We start from the raw sequence: 23,443 nt of genomic DNA, 5'->3' as shown, positions 1-23,443 counted from the left end.
ACAGCTACGTAGCCCAGTGGATAGTGTGTTGGCTTACAAACTGTATGGTCCTCGGTTCGATTCTCCGTGCAGGCGAAAGGTAAAATTTAAAAAAATTAATAAAAGTGAATAATTTCTTCAACATTATTTGTATTACAGAAAAAGGTGCCAAGAACTAATAAATTTCGTGGAAGTGAAAATTACGAGTATGTTAAGGAATGGCACAATCGTGTTTGGGAAAAATTCTTCCAAGCATATAATATTATTGGCTCAAAATGCTTCCAAACATATAATATGTTCACATAAAACAAACATATTAATGTTTCGGCAGTATCCAATAATATATGTGCTTCCTGCAAAATATGTTTGGAACATATGTTAAAGAAGCGATTTTTTTGAGGGTGTACAAGGTTGACTGGTTATTTAAGAGGAGATAAGTAATATATGGAATAGTCGAATAACTATAACACAGATAACTGGTTGCCTGTAAAATAGACGCGGGAGAATCTCTTATATGCTGGACAATTTGTACAGCTCTCTGAGATAATTATCCGTTATTTTGAAGAACAAAAAAATCAACAAAGCTCATCTCAATACTTTAGAATTTTCAGAAACTCATAATTTAGTTAGTTTTCTGTTGGTTTCGTAGCAAGAAGTTTTTTGCAGAGCATTACAAAACAATTTAATAAAAACGTGTTTGGATATATTGCGGAATTTTTTAGTAAATACATTAATAATATGATATACATTTTGCATTATTTTGTTAATTATATTCTTTATTTTCAGGTACCACTATATCATTGTTCAAAGTAAATATCTTTTGAACATGAATGCGATAACAACATCTTGTAACGGCAACAATAAAAATATCTTAGAATTGGTCCCTATCATGAAATGGAGATTAGAGACGCATTTGTTTACTTAGGATCGCCATAAAATCATTGTACTAGCTGATAAGAGCGCATGTGTGTGGGATCTTAATGTAACAAAATAGATAAGAGATAGCTGCGTACGACGATCAGTTGGTTTATTGCACAGGCAGTTTAGTTTGTAAGTGTATATAAGAAAGAACATTTTTGTGAATAAATCAGTATGAAAAGAGTACTCATCTCGTTTGGTTGTTTAAATTGAGACCCCCACCCGAGGTAAGATACTCAATACGAACCAGACCTAAAAAGTAAAAACAAATGCTCTGAGAAAATAAAGATCAGGGAAGAAGCGTCCCCGTGGCTTAGACAACGGAAAGAAAAAAAAACCGAAGTAGGCATCAAAGTAAGAAAAAGCCAGAAGGGCTATAACAAAGTTAAAATAAACGCTAAACACGGCAATTATAAAACAAGAAAAGCCAAAGGGGCTAAATCAGATTAAATAAAAAACTCCGAATAAATATAAAAGAGGCACAAAAGAAAACGAACTGATACACATTTGGAAAAAAATACAAGAAAAAAAAAAAATAAAATGACGGCAGATAGAATCACCCTCTACAAAATTCAGCAGCAAATACTCAAGGAAATGACGGAAATTTCCGGAAAACTGAAAACCGGAATGGTTAGAAAGGCGGCATTGGAAGCCACGTCCAAGTCGCTAGAAATTAAAATTGACGAGGCAACATTAAATGAGTACAAGTTAGGGCTAATGCCCAAAGCAAACCATAATAATTTTAAAGATAATGTATGGGAGAGAATCGAGAGCACCTATGAAAGTTGCAAGGAACTCATACAGAAATTAAAAGAAGAGCCCGAAAATAAGGAGGCAGTAATTGAGCGGCCAATAACAGAGCCAGTAAGAGAAGCAGTGGTCACAGAAAGACCAGGGAGTCAAGGGGCCAGCATGGAGCAAATGGCTACGCTAAACGAAAGCAGATTCAATTCCACCAACAGCAATGGATGAGACAGCAAGAGGAATCTCAGAAACGAATGATGGAGCAGATGCTGCAAATGCAGGAAAAGAAGACCTTGTTGGAGAAATGGAGCTCGCAGCGGTAGAAGGAGCGGTGGTAGTTCCCACACAAGGAATTAATGAGAAAAAAATGCGTTGCTGTCTCAATTCCGAAGGAAGATAATAGAGCTGTCCGATGCCGTGGAAGTACAGACTTCTGGAGTTTCTAAATACGCATTGGAAAATATGAAGGCTACGTGGAAAAAACAATTCGACGGCATCAAGCAGCTGCATTTAGAAATTAGCACGGAGTATGGGATGGAAGAAGTGGATGAAGAATTGGAAGATATAGAAGCCAAGATGAACGGAAAAATAGAAAACGTAATAGAGATGATAAGTGGCTTAAAGGAAGAAGCTCACGCTGTAGAGCTAAAAAGAATAGAGATACCATGTTTTAATAGTGGAGGAATGGAGTTCCTTCCACGACCTTTTTAAGAAAATGATTGATGGAAACAGGCAACTATCGGAGGTTCAAAAGCTGTACTATCTTAAAACTAACTTGAGAGGAGAGGCCTTCCGGTTGGTGCAGCACTTGCAGGTGACGGATGCGAATTATAACGCAGCGTGGGAATTGCTTGAAAAACGATATAACAATAAGAGAATTCTGTTCACGAAGCTGATCGATAAAATTCTGGATCATCCGAATATAAACAGCCAATCAGCAGGAAGTTTGAGGAAGTTGTTGGACAGCGTGAATGAGAGTATTCATGCATTAAGGGCAATGGAGATTCCGTAGATAAAGATAAAAGGAAATTCAAAGGCTCACCGATGTGTTGGACTTTTTGGAACTACAATACCAAGCATTGGAAGGTTCAGAGGGCAGGAAGCAATGCATCCCAGGAATATTATTTTCAGGGAGCCACCGTGGTGCAATGGTTAGCATGCCCGCCTTGCATACACAAGGTCGTGGGTTCGATTCCTGCTACGACCGAACACCAACAAGTTTTTCAGCGGTGGATTATCCCACCTCAGTAATGCTGGTGACATTTCTGAGGGTTTCAAAGCTTCTCTAAGTGGTTTCACTGGAATGTGGAACGCCGTTCGGACTCGGCTATAAAAAGGAGGTCCCTTGTCATTGAGCTTAACATGGAATCGGGCAGCACTCAGTGATAAGAGAGAAGTTCACCACTGTGGTATCACAATGGACTGAATAGTCTAAGTGAGCCTGATACATCGGGCTGCCACATAACCTAACCTAACCTAACCTATCCCAGGAATATTCAAGCAGCAGGACGTATCTATATCAGCGGAAAGGAAACAGTGCAATTTTTGCAAGTTCTTTGGTCACGACATTACTACTTGCAAGAAATTTGCTGCACAAACATGCAACGAGAGGTATAGTTGGGTAAAGGCGGCCCAATTGTGCTTCAGATGTCTGAAGCACGGGAAAAAGAAGCGATGTTTAAGCGAGAGCAAATGCCAGAAGTGCGGATTGAGTCATAACACCTTAATCCAATTGGAGAGAATAAGGAACTCGAAAGCAACGACAACCACCACAGCAGCAAATGTTCTGCTGGCTACCGCCCAAGTTCGTGTCCAATCCCTACAGGGAGAATATATCACATTAAGGGCATTAATTGACCAAGGATCTCAAATAACATCGGCATCACAAGACGCGGGACAGTTGCTACAACTACCAAGGATGAAGACAGATGTAAGACTACGAGGTCTTAGAGAGACCATGGTGGGAGTGACAAAATCAAAAGTATTGGTGGAAATAAGACCCAGATTTTTCAGTGATACCAAAGTCAAAATCGAAGCACTGGTTCTGCCGATGTTAGCTTCAGCACATCCAGATAATAACTTCCAATACAATGTAGGAAGACGGAAAAACATTAGTCTGGCAGATCCGAACTTGAATAAGTCGGAAAGGATCGATCTAGTGATTGGGGCTGACCTTTTCCCGCAATTGTTGGAAGAAGGAGTGCGTCATGACGAGTCGATTGTGGCACAAAACACGAAATTAGGCTGGATCCTGTCTGGACCAGTCCGAATGAAACCTGGAAACAACAGCATAAGGTCTGCTGCAACAACAACGATTAAAGGTTTTGGGAAATTGAAGAGATAGAGGATGAGGAAGCGCTTGTGGAAGATGACTATTGCTTAAAACTCTATGAAGATACAACGCGAGTAGACTCTTCGGGAAGATTTGTAGTCAGATTGCCGTTGGCTGAAAACAAGGAATTGGGTGAATCACATAAAAGAGCAATGGCTAGGTTTTTGAGTCTGGAGAAAAAGCTGGAAGAATTTGCAGACTTGAGAGCAGAATATGTAAGAACGATTATATCCATGGGACACATGGTGAAAGTAGCTCGGGAGAAACAAGCGAAATACTATATGCCCCATCAAGCTGTGGTACGAGAAACAAGTCTTACCACAAAAGTAAGAGTGGTGTTTGATGCATCATCGAAAACATCGAACGGAAAGTCCTTGAATGATATCCTTCTTACAGGGCCCAGACTGCAGAGAGATATATTCGACATTAGGGATGTTTTCTTTTAGCACTGGATATGCTAAGCCGTGAATGACTAAAAGAAAACAGAGTACTCGTTTATCCAGGACATCTCCAAAAATATGCAACACTGTCATCAGCTGTTTAAAAACAAAAAAAAAAGAAGTGAAATCTTGCATTTTTAATGTATGAAATGCTCCAATTAGTAATAAATATTTACTGCTGCGATTATTTATGACACTGTACCACTTTGAATTTCATGTTTTTCGACAAATTAGTCACAATAAATTGCTATTGTGAACCCATTTATCTAAATAAAATCTGTCAACATCGGCGCGACTTGCCCTGATGAGATGTTCTGGATAGAACACCAGTGCAACGATGTTCTGGATAGCTCATACAAATGTTGCATTCAGTGCAAAAAGAAAACAGCCCTATTATTACCAAATGGAGATCATGGAAATTCGTCATATCAGCCGACGTCGAAAAAATGTTCAGGCAGATAAAGATAGAAGAGGTCGACCAGGAATATCAATACGTACTCTGGAGATCTGGCAAGAACGAGCCAATTCAGCAATATAAGCTGACCACAGTTACATATGGTACAGCGTCAGCACCGTTTCCGGCTATAAGGACGCTAATGGAAATTGGTAAGAGATGTCAAAATGTAGACATAGGCCGAAGAATCCACGAAGATTTCTACATGGACGATTTGCTGACAGGAGCAGATTCAAGGAAAGAATGTCTGGAAATTCAGAAACAAATATCGAGAGAACTGGAGACTTACGGGTTCCATCTAAGGAAATGGATCGCCAATACCCCGGATGTTTTGTGTGCGGTGAACAGAAGAGAGGAAAACGAAGTATTGCAAATACAAGAGAATGAGTTTATTAAAACATTAGGGTTACAATGGAACTCCACCACGGATTGTTTCGCCTTCAACATACAGATAGATGACGAAGATAAAATAACAAAGCGATTGGCGTTGTCGAGTCTAGCAAAGATTTTCGACCCGTTGGGATGGGTGACACCTGTTACAGTAACAGCTACACTATTTATTCAACATCTGTGGAAGCAGCAAATAGAATGGGACTTACCATTGGAGGAAGATTTATGTGTTGAGTGGAAAAAATTCACGCGAAATTTGCAAGCACTGAAAACCGTGAAAATACCCAGATGGTATAATATAACACCAGCCAGTGGAGTGCAGCTGCATGGGTTTGCAGATGCGTCCGAAAAGGCATTCGCAGCAATAGTGTACCGGAAAGTGGATTCAAAAATTACGATAGTGGCCGCAAAAAGCAAGGCCAATCCGATCAAAAATGCCAAGGCTCTTCCAAAATTGGAACTTAGTGCTGCACATCTCCTAGCAAAACTACTGCAAAAGAAAAGAAAAAGTGTGGCATCAGCGATAAAAGTTTATTCATGGAGTGATTCCATGATTACGTTAGCATGGATAAACAACTCAAAAAATAAGGACAAATTTATCAAGAATAGAGTAGTGGATATTTTGGAACGAATCCCTGAAGCGAAGTGGGGATATGTAAAATCAAAGAAAAACCCAGCAGATTTAGGCTCAAGGGGTGTTTCCCCGAAACATTAGTAAACAACCATTTATGGTGGAATGGGCCTGAATGGCTAGTAAAGGATGAGATGGAATGGCAAAAAATGAACACGAATTCGACTGTGTCAGCAGCGACGAGAATTGCAGCAGAAGAAGATAGTGTCTATGAAAGACTTACGAAATTTTCATAATTTAAGAAGCAACAAAGTGTTATGGCGTACGTTCTCCGGTTTATAGAAATTTTGAGAAGAAATACACCAGGAAGTGAGTATTTGACAGCAGGAGAGCTAGAAGGAGCCGAAATGACAATAATTAGGCTTCATCAGGAACTAGAATGGCCGGCTGAGATGAGACAATTAAAAATATCGGGAGATGTAAATCATCGAAGCAAATTAGCTTTATTGTATCCGAAATTAGACAAAGCTGGAGTGATGAGGGTAGGAGGAAGACTGCAATATTCAGCGTTGCCGTATAACCAGAAACATCCGATTATAATCCAAAAGTCGAGGTTAGCCGGAAACATCATACGACAGACACATTGTGAAACTTTACATTGGGGAATACGGCTAATGGAAAATGTGATTAGAAGGAAGTACTGGATTATCGGGGCAAAAAGCAGAATTAAGCTATGCATAAGATGCTGCCCAAAATGTGTATGCTATCGAAGTGAAGCAAGATGTCAGTTGATGGGGGACCTACCAGCGTATAGAGTGAATATAAACCAGCCATTTCAACATTGTGGAGTTGATTATGCAGGACCAATTCAACTGAAATGTTCAAAAACTAGGGGAACTACAACCATGAAAGGCTATGTAGCTGTATTTGTCTGCATGGTAACAAAGGCAGTGCATTTGGAAGCAGTTAGCGAACTTACCTCGAATGCATTTCTTGCAGTTCTTGCGCGATTCTTTGCAAGAAGGTGCAAGGTAAGTGACATCTACTCGGATAACGGGACGAACTTCATAGGAGCATCAAAGCAACTAGACAAAGATTATGTAGAAGCCTTGAAAAATAACACTAAAGTTGCATCAATTATGGAGAGTGAGAAAATAAGATGGCATTTTATCCCCCCGGCAGCTCCTCACTTCGGAGGACTATGGGAAGCCGCGGTTAAGTCGATGAAGTATCATCTGAAAAGGATTCTTGGAGACACGAAGTTAACATATGAAGGAATTAGCACTGTACTGACTCAAATTGAAGCGGTGCTAAATTCAAGGCCATTGCATGAGCTCAGTAGCAACGCAGAGGATGTAAACACCATAACCCCAGGACATTTCCTAGTTGGACGTCCATTGTTAGAAGCTCCGGCGAAGAGCGATGAAGGAAGCTTGGGATGTGTAAGCAGGTGGAGACTACTGCAGCGGATAAAAAATCATTTTTGGAGAAAGTGGAAAGAGGAATATTTAACCACTTTGCAGAATCGTACGAAATGGAGAAGAAAAGATCGAAATCTGGAGGTGGGACAAATGGTCATACTGAAGAATGAAGACACTCACCCTGCTCGTTGGCCGTTAGCGAAGGTTACGGATGTACATACGGGTAAAGACGAAATAGTAAGAGTTGTTACGGTCAAAACGCAAAGCGGAGAGTTAAAAAGACCAGTCACAAAGTTATGCCCATTAGAGCACGAAGGTGAAAAATTGGAAGAGATGAATATGGAAAACTCACGGCCAAAGAGGGCACATAGGATCGAGACAAGGTCCACATCATTATCAATGGTGATGATGTGGACTATGATGGTGAACCTCAGCTTGGTGATGTCGTCTAAAGGTTCATTTGTACAGGAACTGAATAGTTCCACAGCAATGTATTTGGACCCTATATCGCAAATCAATATGGCCTCATCGTCGTGGAATATGATCATATACTTTGAGATGAAACCGTATTTGGATACTTTGGAGCTTGCTGCAGGGTTACTGAACACGTCAAAGGAGATATGTCCAAAGCTCCAAACATTGGAGGTGCTGTTCGGTTATAAGAAATATGGAGCAAAAACTAAGTAAAATTAAGGCGAATAACCATTTATTCATAAGGCAGGATAAACGACAGCGAAGAGGACCTCAACTGAAGTTTATAGGATCATTTCAACATTGGGCCTTCGGTGTGATGGACGACGATGATCGCGTGGCAATGGAAAATAACATGAGAAATCTGTTGGCCAACCAACATGATCTTAAAGCATTAACAATGAAGCAGACATCAGTAGTTGACTCTACGGTCAATCTGCTAAAAACAACAACAAATGAAGTCAATTCACACTTTACGGATATAAAGTGTAAAATTGAAAATATATTTTAGTGATTCTAGTATTACTAATTCTCATAGGCCTATTTATAAGAAGAATGATCAAAAAGAGGATCATTGCTGCGATTCAGTTCCAAGGGGGGCGACGGTCTAGATAGCATATTTCCCGGCCGGCAGAATGTTCAAAGTAAATATCTTTTGAAGATGAATGCGATAACAACATCTTGTAACGGCAACAATAAAAATATCTTAGAATTGGTCCCTATCATTAAATGGAGATTAGAGACGTATTTGTTTACTTAGGTTCGCCATAAAATCATTGTACTAGCTGATAAGAGCGCATGTATGTGGGACCTTAATGTAACAAAATATATAAGAGATAGCTGTGTGCGACGATCAGTTGGTTTAAAGCACAGGCAGTTTAGTTTGTAAGTGTATATAAGAAAGAACATTTTTGTGAATAAATCAGTATGAAAAGTATACTCATCTTGTTTGGTTATTAATCCAACAATCATTCAGATGTACAGATTATTTCAACCGTCGAACGGAACGGACGTGTTTTTTAATAGCGGATAAAATCATCGTAATAAGTACCTACTACGAATTTCAAGTGTGGTGGGATATTAGGCCACCATGCAGAGAAATTCAAAGACATCCACTGGGTTGCTAACTTCAGGGCCCAGTGGACGGGTATCGACTGAAGTTATAAATTTGGGCAATGACCAAGAGTTAGGCCCAATTAGTCGACCTGTAGACGGGTCGACAGGTGGCGACAATTTGACAAGTCGGACCTTTTCCAAGGTAACGGCATCAAAAGGAGGTAATCCCTCACGAAAGAGATTCAAAGAACGCAGAAATGCTTTGTTTATCCTAAAGAAATTAGGATCAGTCGACTCAAGCACGTTGTCGGCTAAACAAAGCGATTCCTTAAAATGGGCTCGAGGAATTCTTGAGGCTGGAAAAAGGGAACGATTACCGGATGAGCTGCCATCCTCCAAAAGGGATCAACGATCGTTTGCCTCAGTTGCTAAAGACAGCCTTGTGATGGCTATCATAAATAAAGGAGCATTGGACGGTATGGTTCCAAAGCAGAAATGGGGGGAAATTGAGAATGCTTTGTCTGGCGTCTACTCACAGGTGCTGGAAAAGTTTCCCGGCCCAGATCCTCGACACCAAGAGGCTGGTTGGTATCAAGGACGATTTAAGCTAGTCGCATTTGAGGACCAGAGGTCTATAGAATGTTTTAAAGCTGCTCTGATATTAATTGGTGAAGTTTGGGAAGGAGCTGCTCTAGAGTTAGTCGAGAAGAAAGACATACCGGCTAGACCAAGAGCACATGCGTGGATACCTGCAAACCCTCCTGACCCTGAATCTATTTTAAATAGACTGAAACAATGCAATCCAGATCTTCCAACAGCTGATTGGAAGGTTGGCCGTTTGGATGAAGTGGATGGGCCAAGACGGCATGCAGTGTTTATATTGAACACTCAGTCTTTGCCACATCTAGCAAAGTCCCAGGGCCGTGTATGTTATGGCTTTCATTATATCCAAATGAAGGTGTATAAAAACGATCAGCTAAAGGATTCAGAAATGGACAAGCCTCTGTCTGAATCAGAAGTAAGCGGATCCTCTTGCGAAGTCGAGGGGGATACCAAGACATTTGAAGACATGGATAGATACCGTATGCGTGAGGAGGCTTCTACTGCCTCAGAACTCACCAAAGTTGAACCTATGGTTATTGCGAGAGTCACCGATATCTCTGAAGAGGACATTCTTGATGACTCGATTGAAGCGGTTGATGTGACGGTTGTTGAAAATCTCGATGGTCCTACGGATCCTCCAGATAAATCTCCATCATTGTAAGGCTGCATGTGCTGCCTTAAAAGTTCTTCTGATGAAAGGGGACATAGATATAGTTCTTATTCAAGAACCATATGTTTATAAAACCAAAATATGTGAATTAAGTACTCCGGGGTTCAAACTATTGCAGTATACTGGTAATGATGTAAATCGAGCCTGTATAATTGCTAAAAACGAGCTCAATTTGTTTCTGCTTCCTTCAATGTGCAATACAGACACTGTCGTTGCAAGTTTAGAAATAGCCAAATGCAAATATTGGGTATCTTCGGTCTACATGGGACATGACAGGGAGATGCCTCCATATGCCGTTAAGACCTTAGTGGAGGAGTCACTGAAAACAAAGACGAAACTCATTATGGGATGCGATGCGAATGCACATCATAGTATATGGGGAAGTAGTGATACTAATGCAAGGGGAGAGTCGCTAATAGAGTTTATTTTGCGTACTAATCTGGTAGTTTGCAACAAGGGAGATGTCCCAACCTTTGTCACTAAAAACAGGCAAGAGGTTTTGGACATCACCTTGGCCTCGCAAGAACTGAATGAAATGATATCTGAGTGGAAGGTTTTAAGTGAACACAGCTTCTCAGATCATCGCTACATCAGTTTCAAATTTGATGTTCATATCACCAAGATCATATTTCCGCCAAATGTTAGGAAAGCTGACTGGAATAGGTATAGGGAATCGTTCAATATGATGATACCGGAAATAACAGAGACAAATATGAGAAATGTGCAAGATATCGAACACGCAGTGGAGCGGATTACTAAGGCCTTCAACATCTCACTGAAAGCTGCATGCCCTAGAGGAAAGCCAAGGGGGAAACATCGACCACCATGGTGGTCTACGGAATTAAGTAATATGAGGAAATCCTGCAGGAAGCTCTTTAACAAGGCAAAGTCCACCAGAGCCCCTGAGGACTGGGACGCTTACAAGAAGAATCTGAGAGGATACAAGCGAGAACTGAGAAAGGCTCAGCATAACTCTTGGAATGATTACTGCAGCAGTATTGAGAATACGTCCGAGGCTTCCAGACTACGGAAGGTTCTAGCATCCACCAACTCCGCTCCAGGTTTCATTAAAACATCGGAGGGCAATTGGACAACGTCCAGTGAGGAGACGCTGGAGGTACTATTGGACACACATTTTCCTGGAAATCAGACGGTTGAACCATGTACTGGCGGTGCCACAGTTGCCCAGCGGTCGTTTCCTGTCGAGGAAATTGTATCGGAAACTAGAATAAGATGGGCGCTAAATAGCTTTGGACCATTCAAATTCCCTGGACCTGATGGAATTACTCCGGCGGAGTTACAAGCTGTAACTGACAAAATTATCCCCTGGTTGTCGGTGATATATAAAGGATGTATCAACTTATCATATATCCCAGGAAAGTGGAGGGAAACAAAAGTCGTTTTCATACCTAAAGCGGGAAAAGCCTCTCACTCGAGGGCGAAGGATTTCCGACCAATCAGCTTATCCTCATTCCTACTTAAGACTCTGGAGAGGATGATAGATATTTATCTTAGAACTAGCATCGATTCAAGTTTGTTCTCGAAACGACAGCATGCATACTCGAAGGGCAGGTCTACTGAGACCGCACTACATGAACTAGTCAGCTTTATTGAAAGCTCACTATCTGTCAAAGAATACACAATCGTGGCGTTTCTAGACATCGAAAGGGCGTTCAATAATGTCCATCCGAGCTCGATATTAAATGGACTGACAACTCTGAATGTTGATCCATGTATACTCAGGCTGTTAGACGAACTGCTAATGAAGAGACGTATTTCAGCCACACTAGGACAAGCAAACATACAAAAGTATGTGAACAGAGGCACTCCTCAAGGAGGAGTTCTATCACCTCTTCTTTGGAATGTTGCTATAAACGACCTTCTGGTTTCCCTAGAAAAAGAAAGGATACAAGTGGTGGCATACGCAGATGATGTGGCGCTAGCAGTCAGGGGAAAATTCCCATCAACAATTAGAGATATTATACAGAGAGCCCTCCGGATGACTGAGAAATGGGCGAAAGATAATGGTCTTGGGGTAAATCCTGCAAAGACAGAAATAGTCATGTACTGCAAAGATCGCAAAACTCCCACGGTTAGGCCCATTTCCTTAGGGGGTATTGAAATTCCCTTTAGGGAGTGTGCAAAATACCTTGGCGTTATTTTGGACAGGAAGCTGAACTTTAAGCTTAATATTGAAGAAAGGGCGAGGAAAGCAACGGTAGCTTTATACTCGTGCAAAAAGGCAATAGGGAAAAAGTGGGGACTAAAACCAAAAATTGTACATTGGCTATACACGGCAGTGGTTAGACCTATAATGCTATATGGTGTTGTAGTCTGGTGGCCGGCACTTCACCAGCCGACAAGTTTAGACAAAGTTCAGCGTATGGCGTGCTTGTGTATCTCAGGTGCATTCAGCAAGACAGGAACAAACTCCCTTAATGTCATACTGCATCTATTGCCTTTAGACATTTTGGCCAAACAGTCAGCTGCAACAACGGCTGTGCGGTTGCGCGAGCTATCGCTGTGGTCGGAAAAAAGTTACGGTCACAGTTCGGTCCTCAAAATAATGCCAGATGTGCCTAACGTAGTGGATTACACTTTGGCGAGTCCACTTTTCGACAAAAAGTTTAAGACTCTAATTCCCAACAGTGAGGCGTGGTGTACACGGACCCCGGGGAATAAAAGATATATAGATTTCTACACTGATGGCTCCAAATTGGATGGCCAAGTGGGTTTCGGAGTATATTCTAAAGATCTGGAACTTCGAATAGCGAAAAGATTACCTGATCACTGTAGTGTTTTTCAGGCTGAAATATTAGCAATAAGAGAGGTGGCGAATTGGCTGAGAAGTAATGTTCCAAAAAATGTGGGCATTAATATATACTCACACAGTCAACCTGCAATAAAATCCTTGGACTCTGTGTTCCTCAACTCGAAAACGGCCATCGATTGCCGCAAATCTCTCAATGAGATGGCTGAGCAGTACAATATTCACCTAATATGGGTGCCTGGCCATAGGAACATACCGGGGAACTGCGAAGCGGATGAGTTGGCAAGGCTAGGGACTACCTTACATATTCCAGGGGAACTAGAATTTGTTGGTATGCCCCTAGCTACCTGCAAGCTCATGCTGCGTGAGAAGGCTGTTATGATGGCAAATGTTCGATGGGAGAATTGCAAGGGTTGTAACGACACCAAGCAAATATGGCCCCATTTCAACTTAAACCGCACACTAGATATGCTAATGTTCTCGAGACGTCAGATATCACTCATGATATCTGCTATAACGGGTCGCTGCCTGATAGGAGATTTTGCAAAAACTATTGGCGCGAAGTATAATGACTATTGTATGAGCTGTCATGATGCGGAGGAAAAAGAATCTATTAAACACCTCTTGTGTGAGTGTCCTGCATTTTGTGTAAAGCGCAAGCAACTTTTAGGAGCATATAGCTTCAGATTACTGGCGGATCTGGAAAACGTTAACTTAAGCAGTCTGCTAATATTTTTGGAACAATCTGGTTGGTTCAACAAAGAAAAATAATCAAGAAGGTTCAGCGGTTAAAACTAGAAGTGCCCATATGTAATAGGTACTTTTAGTTAATGTGGTATCACAATGGACTGAATAGTCTAAGTGAGCCTGAATCTTAATCGGGCTGCCACTTTAACCTAACCTAACCTAACCTACATGCTATGCGGTGCGTTCCCGTAAAGACACCTTTCTATTATGTATTTGAATAAAGTTTTATGTTTTGTATTTTTTAATTTTACCTTTAAATATGTTTGTGAAATATATTTAGTTTTAATTTAAAATAATTCATGTTAATAAATAAATTAAAATAATCAAATTATATTTTAATCGTATTTTTAGCTTTTTCTTTAAAGACTCAAATTGAATATAGTTTATGTCGACATCTCATAATTTTTGATAGATTGCTTGAATAGAAAATAAATACAAAATGGCATAAATATGTAATATATTAGAAAATGTTAATAAAATAAATAAATTTTTTATGTTAAAATTTAATTTCAAAATATTTTGTAATCATTTGGAATTTAAATTCAATATAATTTGTTGTTCTTGTTGTTGTTATAACATTTTATAATGTAGTTTCATCCATTTTGTTCTATGCTTAGGTAGTACAATTAGTAGCCAGATCAATGAACTCTGCGGCAAGGATGTGGTGATTTCGAATGATCTGGCGGGGTGACGGGTAGGCTTAGCTGGGCAAGCGAAAAGGTGACTAGTCATGTGGCCCTTGATTACAGATGACACACACGTCAGTTACGCTGCTATCAATCACTGATAAGTAGGAATTGAGGCGATGCACTTGCCTGATCTTAGTTGGGCCAAAACTGGTCTGCCTTGGAAGATCTCTCTCCTCCGGTGCTATGGGCGGTGGTCGGACTCCGAGGACAGGAGTAACCTTGTAGCTTCTCACCGCTTCAGCTACAGTGCTGCCTGATTATAACGCTGGATCTCGCGCTGTAGAAGGTGAAGATCAACCCTTACATTACTGGGTGGAGGTTGTCTATCCAGAAGATGGGGATTTGGATGACTGCTCCAATAGCAACACAAGAGGTACTGCTTTGACAACATGTAATTGTGTCGACGCACTGGGATGATCTTGACACGCGAGAATCACGTGAGTCGTGAATAAAATCTGAAGCAACTCTCGCGAATGTGCGTGAATTGAACTAAAACAAATATGTCGTGCGTGAGTAATAAAATCAGTTCGTGAATGTGCGTGAATAAAATTTCTGCAAAATCACGCTCACGAAAAAAAATCAAGATTTAATTCTTACTTACTTATGTTAACTGAAATTGATTTAGCTGTCGAACTATATTCTATTCATGAATTTTGTTACCTTTGCTCATTCCTGGTTGGAAAATGTGAGTCTCGTGAATTCGCCGTGAGTCACGTGAATTGTCGTGAATCGTGCGTGAACGTGAGTCTTTAAAAGTACGTGAGTGGGATTGGCTACCACACGTATCGTGCGTGAATAAATATTTGACTTCGTGAATGTGCGTGAGTGTGCGTGAAATTTCACTCACGCGCACACCTCTACCTCGAATAGTGGGCATGGTTGACCGCATCGAATGCCTTCGATAGGACAAGCGCCATGTGGACCTTACTATGACACGGCTTGGGCTAATTGAGTCCCATATTAATGTGTGCTGAAATGGCATGCAAGGCTGTCGTCGTGCTATGTACGTTACTGAATCCATGTTGATGGTGGGCTTCGCGCTGTTGATGACATTGGTAACTTCGGCTGTGGTAAATTGCGGTGTGTCATCGGCTCGGAGACCACGTATGCGACGAGTGGCTCTACTTTACGCTCTCGGGATGTTCGACAAACTGTCGGTTGAAGAATCTGGCGCATGTCTTCGGAGTAGTCACGTCGCCAAAGGTGACTGCGATCCCATCATCCCTTTTGGTGGGGTTCGAGAGAGCTCTCACTGTTGACCACAATTTACCTGTTCCTGTGCCTAAGTTACATTGCTTCAGGTGCTCTAACCAAGTGTTCCGCTTGTGCTCGTCGACTATCTTACTAATCTCTAAATTCAGTTCTTGATTCTAGGGTCAGCAGGGTTAGCACGACGGGTCACCTAGGAATGCCAGACGTGCTCTTTTAAAGAGCACATGTGCTCTTATTTACAAAATGTGCTCTTAAAACAAGATAGGCCAAAAAAGCACTAACTAAAAATAGAGCACTTTTCTATTTTTAGTTAAGTCCTCTTTTTGTGCTCTTTTTATGCACCAACAAATATTACTCCAACTACGCAGCGAAAATATTCATGGGAATTCTCAACGAGCGGTTATTACAATGGACTGAAGAAAATGGTATAATGGATGAACACCAGGCTGGTTTTCGAAAAAATTACTCCGCAATGGTCAATATATACAACTTAGCCGCCATTGTTAATATTAAACTGGAAGAAAGGAAGAAAATATATGCCTTCTTTGTAGACTTTCGAGCTGCATTCGACAAAATACCGCGAAATCTACTAATTTTTAAACCACACCAAATGGGAATTTCACTAAAATATGTAAAAATGATAGAGGCTGTATATAGTAATACGCAGTCCGCAGTGTGGACTGGAAGAGAGCTATCTAGTTATTTTGAAACTCAGTCAGGTGTAAAGCAAGGTTGTCTTTTATCGCCTTTACTGTTTTCCCTCTATATCAATGATCTAAGCGAGTCCCTTGGTGAAGGACTGTATATAGAAGACATGAATATTAGGGTTTTACTGTATGCCGACGATATAGTTTTACTAGCTGAAGAACCTAGTGCCCTTGTAACTATGATTAATAAATTAGAGGAATACTGCAATAAATGGAATTTAGTGGTTAACGCAAGTAAATCCAAAATTATGGTCTTTCGCAAAGGAGGTCGAATATCCCAAAATAATGCGTGGATCTATCAAGGGGAACGACGTGAAATAGTACCAGACTACAAGTATTTAGGAGTAATATTAACACCACAGATGAAATTTTTGAAACATATCCAGGCTCGAAATAACCAGGCAAAAAGTGCTATAAAGTGCACATGGAATAACTTTTTGAGAAAGAACGATATTTCCCTTGAACAAAAATTGAATTTGTACACGGCTGCATGTAGATCAGTACAGACATACGGAGCTCAGATTTGGGGATATGGAAACTTCGAACAAGTTGACCAGCTTCAACGCTTCTTCCTTAAACTAGTTCTACGATTACCAGAATGTACACCAAATTACGCCTTATACTACATCGAAACGGGAATAGAAAAAAGCCATCTATACACTCTTCAGCTTCATTTGAGATACATCTTCAGGACCATTTATCAATATACTGCAGAAAGACTTCCTCATCAAATGACCCTAATAATAATGAGAAAAAATCTATTTTGGGCCAAATATATCAATAACCTACTGAATTGGGCATGCCATTATTAAGAGAAACCTCGGCATCGGAATCTTGGAATAGAATAGTTGATTTGTTGCTGGAAAACTTTATCGGGTTAACAGGGAAAAATCGATCCATAGAGCTCAGCAAAGCACATCACGTTTTTACAGAAACTTAGATCCTGATAGAGGCAAACTGTATTTCATCGGAGGTTATACCTTGAGAGAGATTACATGGATTTTAAAGGCACGTGTGGACTTAATATATCTAAATTCACATAATCGCAATGCAGATGATCAATGTTCGCTTTGCAACCTTTCGGAGAGAGAGACACTTTACCATTTCTTAGCTGTTTGTCCAATTTTTAGAGGCCTGCGGACTCAATTCTTTTGTAAAACATACTTGTCCGAGCAAGAAGTTGTACAAATCTTAGGTGGAAGAGGGGATAATGACTGGAGAAACTTGGTCAAATATATTACAGCCTCAATTACATACAGGAAGCTGATAATGTCAGAGTATTCCTAATTTACTTCCATATTCGTATATGTGCAACCCTCAAAGGCATACACAAATTTTTAAAAGTAAATTCCGGCTGACGACGATATGTCATAGCCGTAAATCTTTGTTTCATTTTATCTATTTTTTGTAAGAAAAACAAAACAAGTAACTAAAATGTAACATCAAAAATTTTATAACATGTATATATAAATGAAAATTGCGAAATAAAGATACTACTACTATTACTCCAACTCGATTCAATAAATGGTAAAAGTAAACTTAACATACGTAAATGTCACACCATGAAATTTTCCTGCGCCGTTATTTTCTAATTAAATAGTGTTTTACTTTATATATCAGAGTCGAAGAAGAGCACGCTGATGTTTCTTCTTAACTGTGTACTCTGTTCTAAATGTAAACAAACTTCTTTCAATAACATTTTTCGCAAAAACACCAAAAAATAACTTACAAAGTATTGTAAGAAAATATGCTTGGGTTGAAAGTGGCTTATTTTATTTTTATGTTATGAACCTTTTTGTTATGTGTAAATGAATTACATTTCAATAAATTGGAGTTAAATAGTTTTATTATATTTGAAAAGTGTGTTCTTTTTTTCGTATGTGCTCTTTTTATGAGCTGAATGTGCTCTTTTTGCCTCTTCAAAATCTGGCATCCCTATGGTCACCATTGTCTGACACAAGCGGGATAGTCCTATACTGCACAGCCAGGCCACCTCCTCCACTTCTTGTACGATCCTTTTGTAGCACATTGTATCCATCACAATGGCTGCAGATGGAATTCAGCTTAATTTCCTGGATCGCCGCGACCCTTATCCTTTTCCGATTCATAAAGTCCACGATCTCACTAATTTTACCTCGGAGCCCGTTGCAATTAAATTGCAAAAACGATGCACTATCCGGAACTGGTACAACAATATTGGGTGTAAGATGCTGCGACGGAGAATATTGTTGTACGGGAGATGTCGGTGGGGTAGCATAGTCTGACGACCCACTGCTGCTGTCGTTGGCACAGCGTCCTACCAAGTAGTCAATATCACTATACTCCCACAGCGATGTTAGGCCGGAGCAGTTCCGGAAGTGCACCCACTCCAAGCACCGGTTGCACCTCACCGAAACCGAACGGTGGTGGATCAGGTTTCGGCAGACTGAAGAGTACCATGATCCGAGGTTTTCCTCCATCCCGGCTCGGTCCCACAGCAAACGGAGAAGGCTCACCGGGATGCACCAACTCCAACACAAAAATACGGACAAAACAACAGGTACATTGATGTGGCAGCCGCTATCGGGTCAATCCGGAAGAACCCATCGCCGTGGGATTGTATAATATAGTTTCGTTAAAAGTACGAACTTTTTACGAAGAAAAATTAATGTAGAATATATCGTAGGCGTTTCGTATATTCGTAAATTGTTCTTCGTAAAATTTACGAACATTAATGAAGAATTCACGAAGAATAGTTAAAGAAGAATTCTTCGTAAAATTAACGAAAATAATTCTTTCGGTGTATTTGTGCAGACCTTTACTTAGCACCCGAGTGAAAGGATCTTCCCTGAATTAGTGTTTCAAATTCCAACGCTATCGTGGCTTTTCTCTCTCTTTCTCCAACACTAAATTTAAAATTGAGCCAGCTGTTCAATATATACATACCTTATCAAGAAGCAACTTCACACATCGTGTGTGACCTTCCCACACAGCTGCTAACAGGGGTGTTATGCCATGATTATCTGTCACCTGAGAAATAAATAAATTTATTTAGTGCAATTTTCGTCAGTTAAATAACAAAGGTAATGTTGCTGTGAGAAATGTTTCCTTCAAACTAGGTGTTGCCATTGTTTCATGTTAAAGGCTGCTACTACACAGAAAAATATATTTTCTGATTCAATCGCGAAGTTAATTGATCCAATTATTTTTTTAATTTATTAATTTTAATTTCTTTATCCCTAGCGTTGGCACCATTTTTTTTACATTATCTGCCACTATTTACATATGTAAATATGTTGTTTCCTTTATTATTTTTAGCTTAGTAAGCACTGTTTTATGTTTGGCTTAGACCCCCCCAGGAATTTTTTAAATTTTCTACTCAAAAATTTAAGACGAAAAAATTTGGCGTAATAAGTAAAATTGTATGTACTTAATTTTTACACATAATGCGTGAATCATTTAAGGAGAAATTTACCAAAAATTGATGAGCAAAGGCAGGATGTGCAAATACCATTGTCAATTATACGCTCAAATAAATGTGAACCCACTACGAAGGAAAATGTGGGAAATTTTAACTAAATTTTATTACAAACGCCGCTATCGCGCCGATATAACAAAATAAGTAAATATTTTTCTGCAAATTCAAAAAATTTTATTAGGCAAAATTATGTTTTTTACTTGTTAAAGAAATTTTCGTGTTGAAGGAAAAATCTTGGAGTTCACAATAGAAATTCTGAACTATTTGGTGGGAAATACGAATTTTGTAAATCTTTATAATATTTAATTTGTTCACCATTTTAGTTAATTCTGCTAATGTAAACAAAAAATTATTAAAGTCAAGCAAGCTTCCTGATATTGGAAAAGTTTTTACTAAAGCATAATAATTGCCATGACCTAAAAAATAGTTAAATTGGCTTAAGTCCCCTGGAGGGTTCACTTTTTTGAGTGTTGTAATTTTCCCTTAAGAAGGGCATTAAGTTCAAGTTTAGCAGCTAAAATCAAAAATGAATCAGTAAAGCCAGAATAAATTATTTGACACATTCTATTATAACTCCAAAAGGAAATGATGTATTAATTAAAAAATTTGCTTTCTTGTAATATTAATATTTCTATGAAATATTAAGGAAAAGTACCCATGAAAAAAAATTATTATTTTCGCCCGATACAGCTAACATAATACGGGCCTTAAGGCTAAAACATAAAATACACATATAAATCCCGCCGTTTTTAATATTTGTTACACATTTCCCATTACTTCCGGGTAGTTTACTATGTAATTCGTTTCGATAACAACATCATTCGAAAACGAATTGGTGCCACTAAGTAACTATGTATCACGGTTGTGAATGTCAAAAATTTTCGTTTCGAAAAAATATCATTCGATTCCATTTGAGTTAGCGAAAAGGCGAACATTTTCAGTTATTTTTGTTATTTCTCATTAAAAATTGTAAATGTAAAATGTAATTTTTTAAAGGTCATCAACTAGCAAAAACACACACACTAAACCAGTTTGAGGTAATGGTGGATTTTATGTCGAAGCATTCTGACTTTGCAAAAGGTATTTTGAAGTCACCCGATGCTGAACAACCACAGAGCTCAACCAATTCTCGTCTGTTTACTCCTTGCCCTTCAACACCTGTTTACGCCAATCCAGCAAATCGATCTTGGCCAATTTGTTTTTGATATCACCCTTGACCAAGGAATTTTAATGTGGAAGCTAACTTTATTTCGGGCTTATCGCTGCACACAAAAAAAATTCACGAACATTTTTCCAATTAAAATTTTAATTGAATTTTAAAAAATATTCAATTATTGATTCAACAAATTTTTTAATTGAAACAAAAATCAATCACAAAAACAATAGTATCAATTAATTTTTTAATTGGATCAATTAACTTTTTAATTGACCTTCAATTAATTTTTTAATTGATACTATCATTTCTGTGATTGAAGACATTTCAATTAAAAATTAATTGGATCAATTAATTTCGTGATTGAATCAGAAAAAATTTTTTTTTGTGTGTAGAACGTATCTTTCAAACCACAAAGCAATATTATCCATTTCATTGTATTTACTATTTTTTATTTTTTGTTTATCAATTTTTGACAGTCACTGACAATACTGACAAATTACACCTTTTTATTATTCGTAAGTGGTGCCATTTTACGTTATAACCTGGCTACACTTTTTGGTGAATTCGATAGTATTAGGTTAGGTTAGGTTAAAGTGGCAGCCCGATTAAATTTCAGGCTCACTTAGACTATTTAGTCCATTGTGATACCACATTTAACTAAAAGTACCTATTACATATGGACACTTCTAGTCTTAACCACTGAACCTTCTCTATTATTTACTTTTGTGGAACCAACCAAATTGCTCCAAAAACATTAACAAACTGCTTAAGTTAACGTTTTCCAGGTCAAACAGTAATCTAAAGCTATATGCTCCTAAAATTCGCTTACGCCTTACACAAAAAGCAGGACACTCACACAAGAGGTGTTTAATTGATTCCTTTTCCTCCACATCATGGCAGCTTATACAACAGTCATTATACTTCGCACCTATAGTTTTTGCAAATTCGCCTATCAGGCAGCGACCCGTTTAGCAGATAAAACGCCTTGAGAACACTGGCATATCTAGTGTGCGGTTTAAGTTGAAATGGGGCCATATTTGCTTGGTGTCGTTCCAACCCTTGCAATTCTCCCATCGAACATTTGCCATCATAACAGCCTTCTCACGCAGCATGAGCTTGCAGGTAGCTAGGGGCCATTTTCGAGTTGAGGAACATAGAGTCCAAGGATTTTATTGCAGGTTGACTGTCTGAATATATATTAATGCCCACATTTTTTGGAACATTACTTCTCAGCCAATTCGCCACCTCTCTTATTGCTAATATTTCAGCCTGAAAAACACTACAGTGATTAGGTAATCTTTTCGCTATTCGAAGTTCCAGATCATTATAATATACTCCGAACCCCACTTGTCCATCCAATTCGGAGCCATCAGTGTAGAAATCTATATATTCCTTATTCCCCGGGGTCTGTGTGCACCACGCCTCACTTTTGTGGATTAGAGTCTCAAACTTTTTGTCGAAAAGTGGACTCGCCAAAGTGTAATCCACTACGTTAGGCACATCTGGCATTATTTTGAGGACAGAACTGTGACCGTAACCTTTCTCCGACCACAGCGATAGTTCGCGCACCCGCACAGCCGTTGTTGCAGCTGACTGTTTGGCCAAAATGTCTAAAGGCAATAGATGCAGCATGACATTAAGGGAATTTGTTCCTGTCTTGCTGAATGCGCCTGAAATACACAAACACGCCATACGCTGAACTTTATCTAAACAAGTCGGTTTCTGAAGTGCCGGCCAACAGACTACAACACCATATAGCCTTATAGGTCTAACTACTGCCGTGTATAGCCAATGCACAATTTTTGGTTTTAGTCCCCACTTTTTTCCTATTGCCTTTTTTCACGAGTACAACGCTACCGTGGCTTTTCTCGCCCTCTCTTCACTATTAAGCCTAAAGTTCAGCTTCCTGTCCCAAATAACGCCAAGGTATTTTGCACACTCACCAAAGGGAATTTCAATACCCCCTAAGGATATGGACTTAACCGTGGGAGTTTTGCGATCTTTGCAGTACATGACTAATTCTGCTTTTGCAGGATTTAATCCAAGACTATTCTCTTTCGCCCATTTCTCAGTCATCCGAAGGGCTCTCTGTATAATATCTCTGATTGTGGATGGGAATTTTCCCCTGACTGCCAGAGCCACATCATCTGCGTATGCCACCACTTTTAACCTTTCTTTTTCTAGGGAAACCAGAAGGTTGTTTATAGCAACATTCCAAAGAAGAGGTGATAGAACTCCTCCTTGGAGAGTGCCTCTGTTCACATACCTTTGTATGTTTGCTTGCCCTAGTGTGGCTGAAATACGTCTCTTTATTAGAAGTTCGTTGCACAGCCTAAGTATACCTGGATCAACATTCAGAGTTGTCAGTCCATTTAATATCGAGCGCGGATGGACATTATTGAACGCCCCTTCGATGTCTAGAAACGCTACGATTGTGTATTTTTTGACAGATAGTGAGCTTTCAATAAAGTTGACTAGTTTATGCAATGCGGTCTCAGTAGACTTGCCCTTCGAGTATGCATGTTGTCGTTTCGAGAGTAAACATGAATCCACGCTAGTTCTAAGATACATGTCTATCATCCTCTCCAGGGTCTTAAGTAGGAATGAGGATAAGCTGATTGGTCGGAAATCCTTCGCACCCGAGTGAGAGGCTTTT

At 39.5% G+C, this 23,443-nt stretch overlaps 1 protein-coding gene and 1 long non-coding RNA gene across 2 annotated transcripts in view; both read right to left on the bottom strand.

Annotated features, from left to right (window-relative positions):
* Positions 1–23,443, bottom strand: part of LOC142225804 (uncharacterized) — a 347,314-nt gene that overhangs the window by 82,916 nt on the left and 240,955 nt on the right. The window lies entirely within an intron of this gene.
* Positions 1–23,443, bottom strand: part of LOC142225801 (myotrophin) — a gene marked incomplete at its 5' end in the record, with an annotated part of 114,001 nt that overhangs the window by 74,346 nt on the left and 16,212 nt on the right. The window contains 1 exon segment of the mRNA XM_075295620.1: positions 19,100–19,183. Coding sequence (XP_075151735.1) covers positions 19,100–19,183 — 84 coding nt within the window.

Source organism: Haematobia irritans, chromosome 2 (assembly GCF_050003625.1).
Source record: "Haematobia irritans isolate KBUSLIRL chromosome 2, ASM5000362v1, whole genome shotgun sequence".
Lineage (NCBI taxonomy): Eukaryota > Metazoa > Arthropoda > Insecta > Diptera > Muscidae > Haematobia > Haematobia irritans.
The sequence above is the reverse complement of the archived record's forward strand: the minus strand, read 5'-3'. Positions and strand labels throughout refer to the sequence as shown.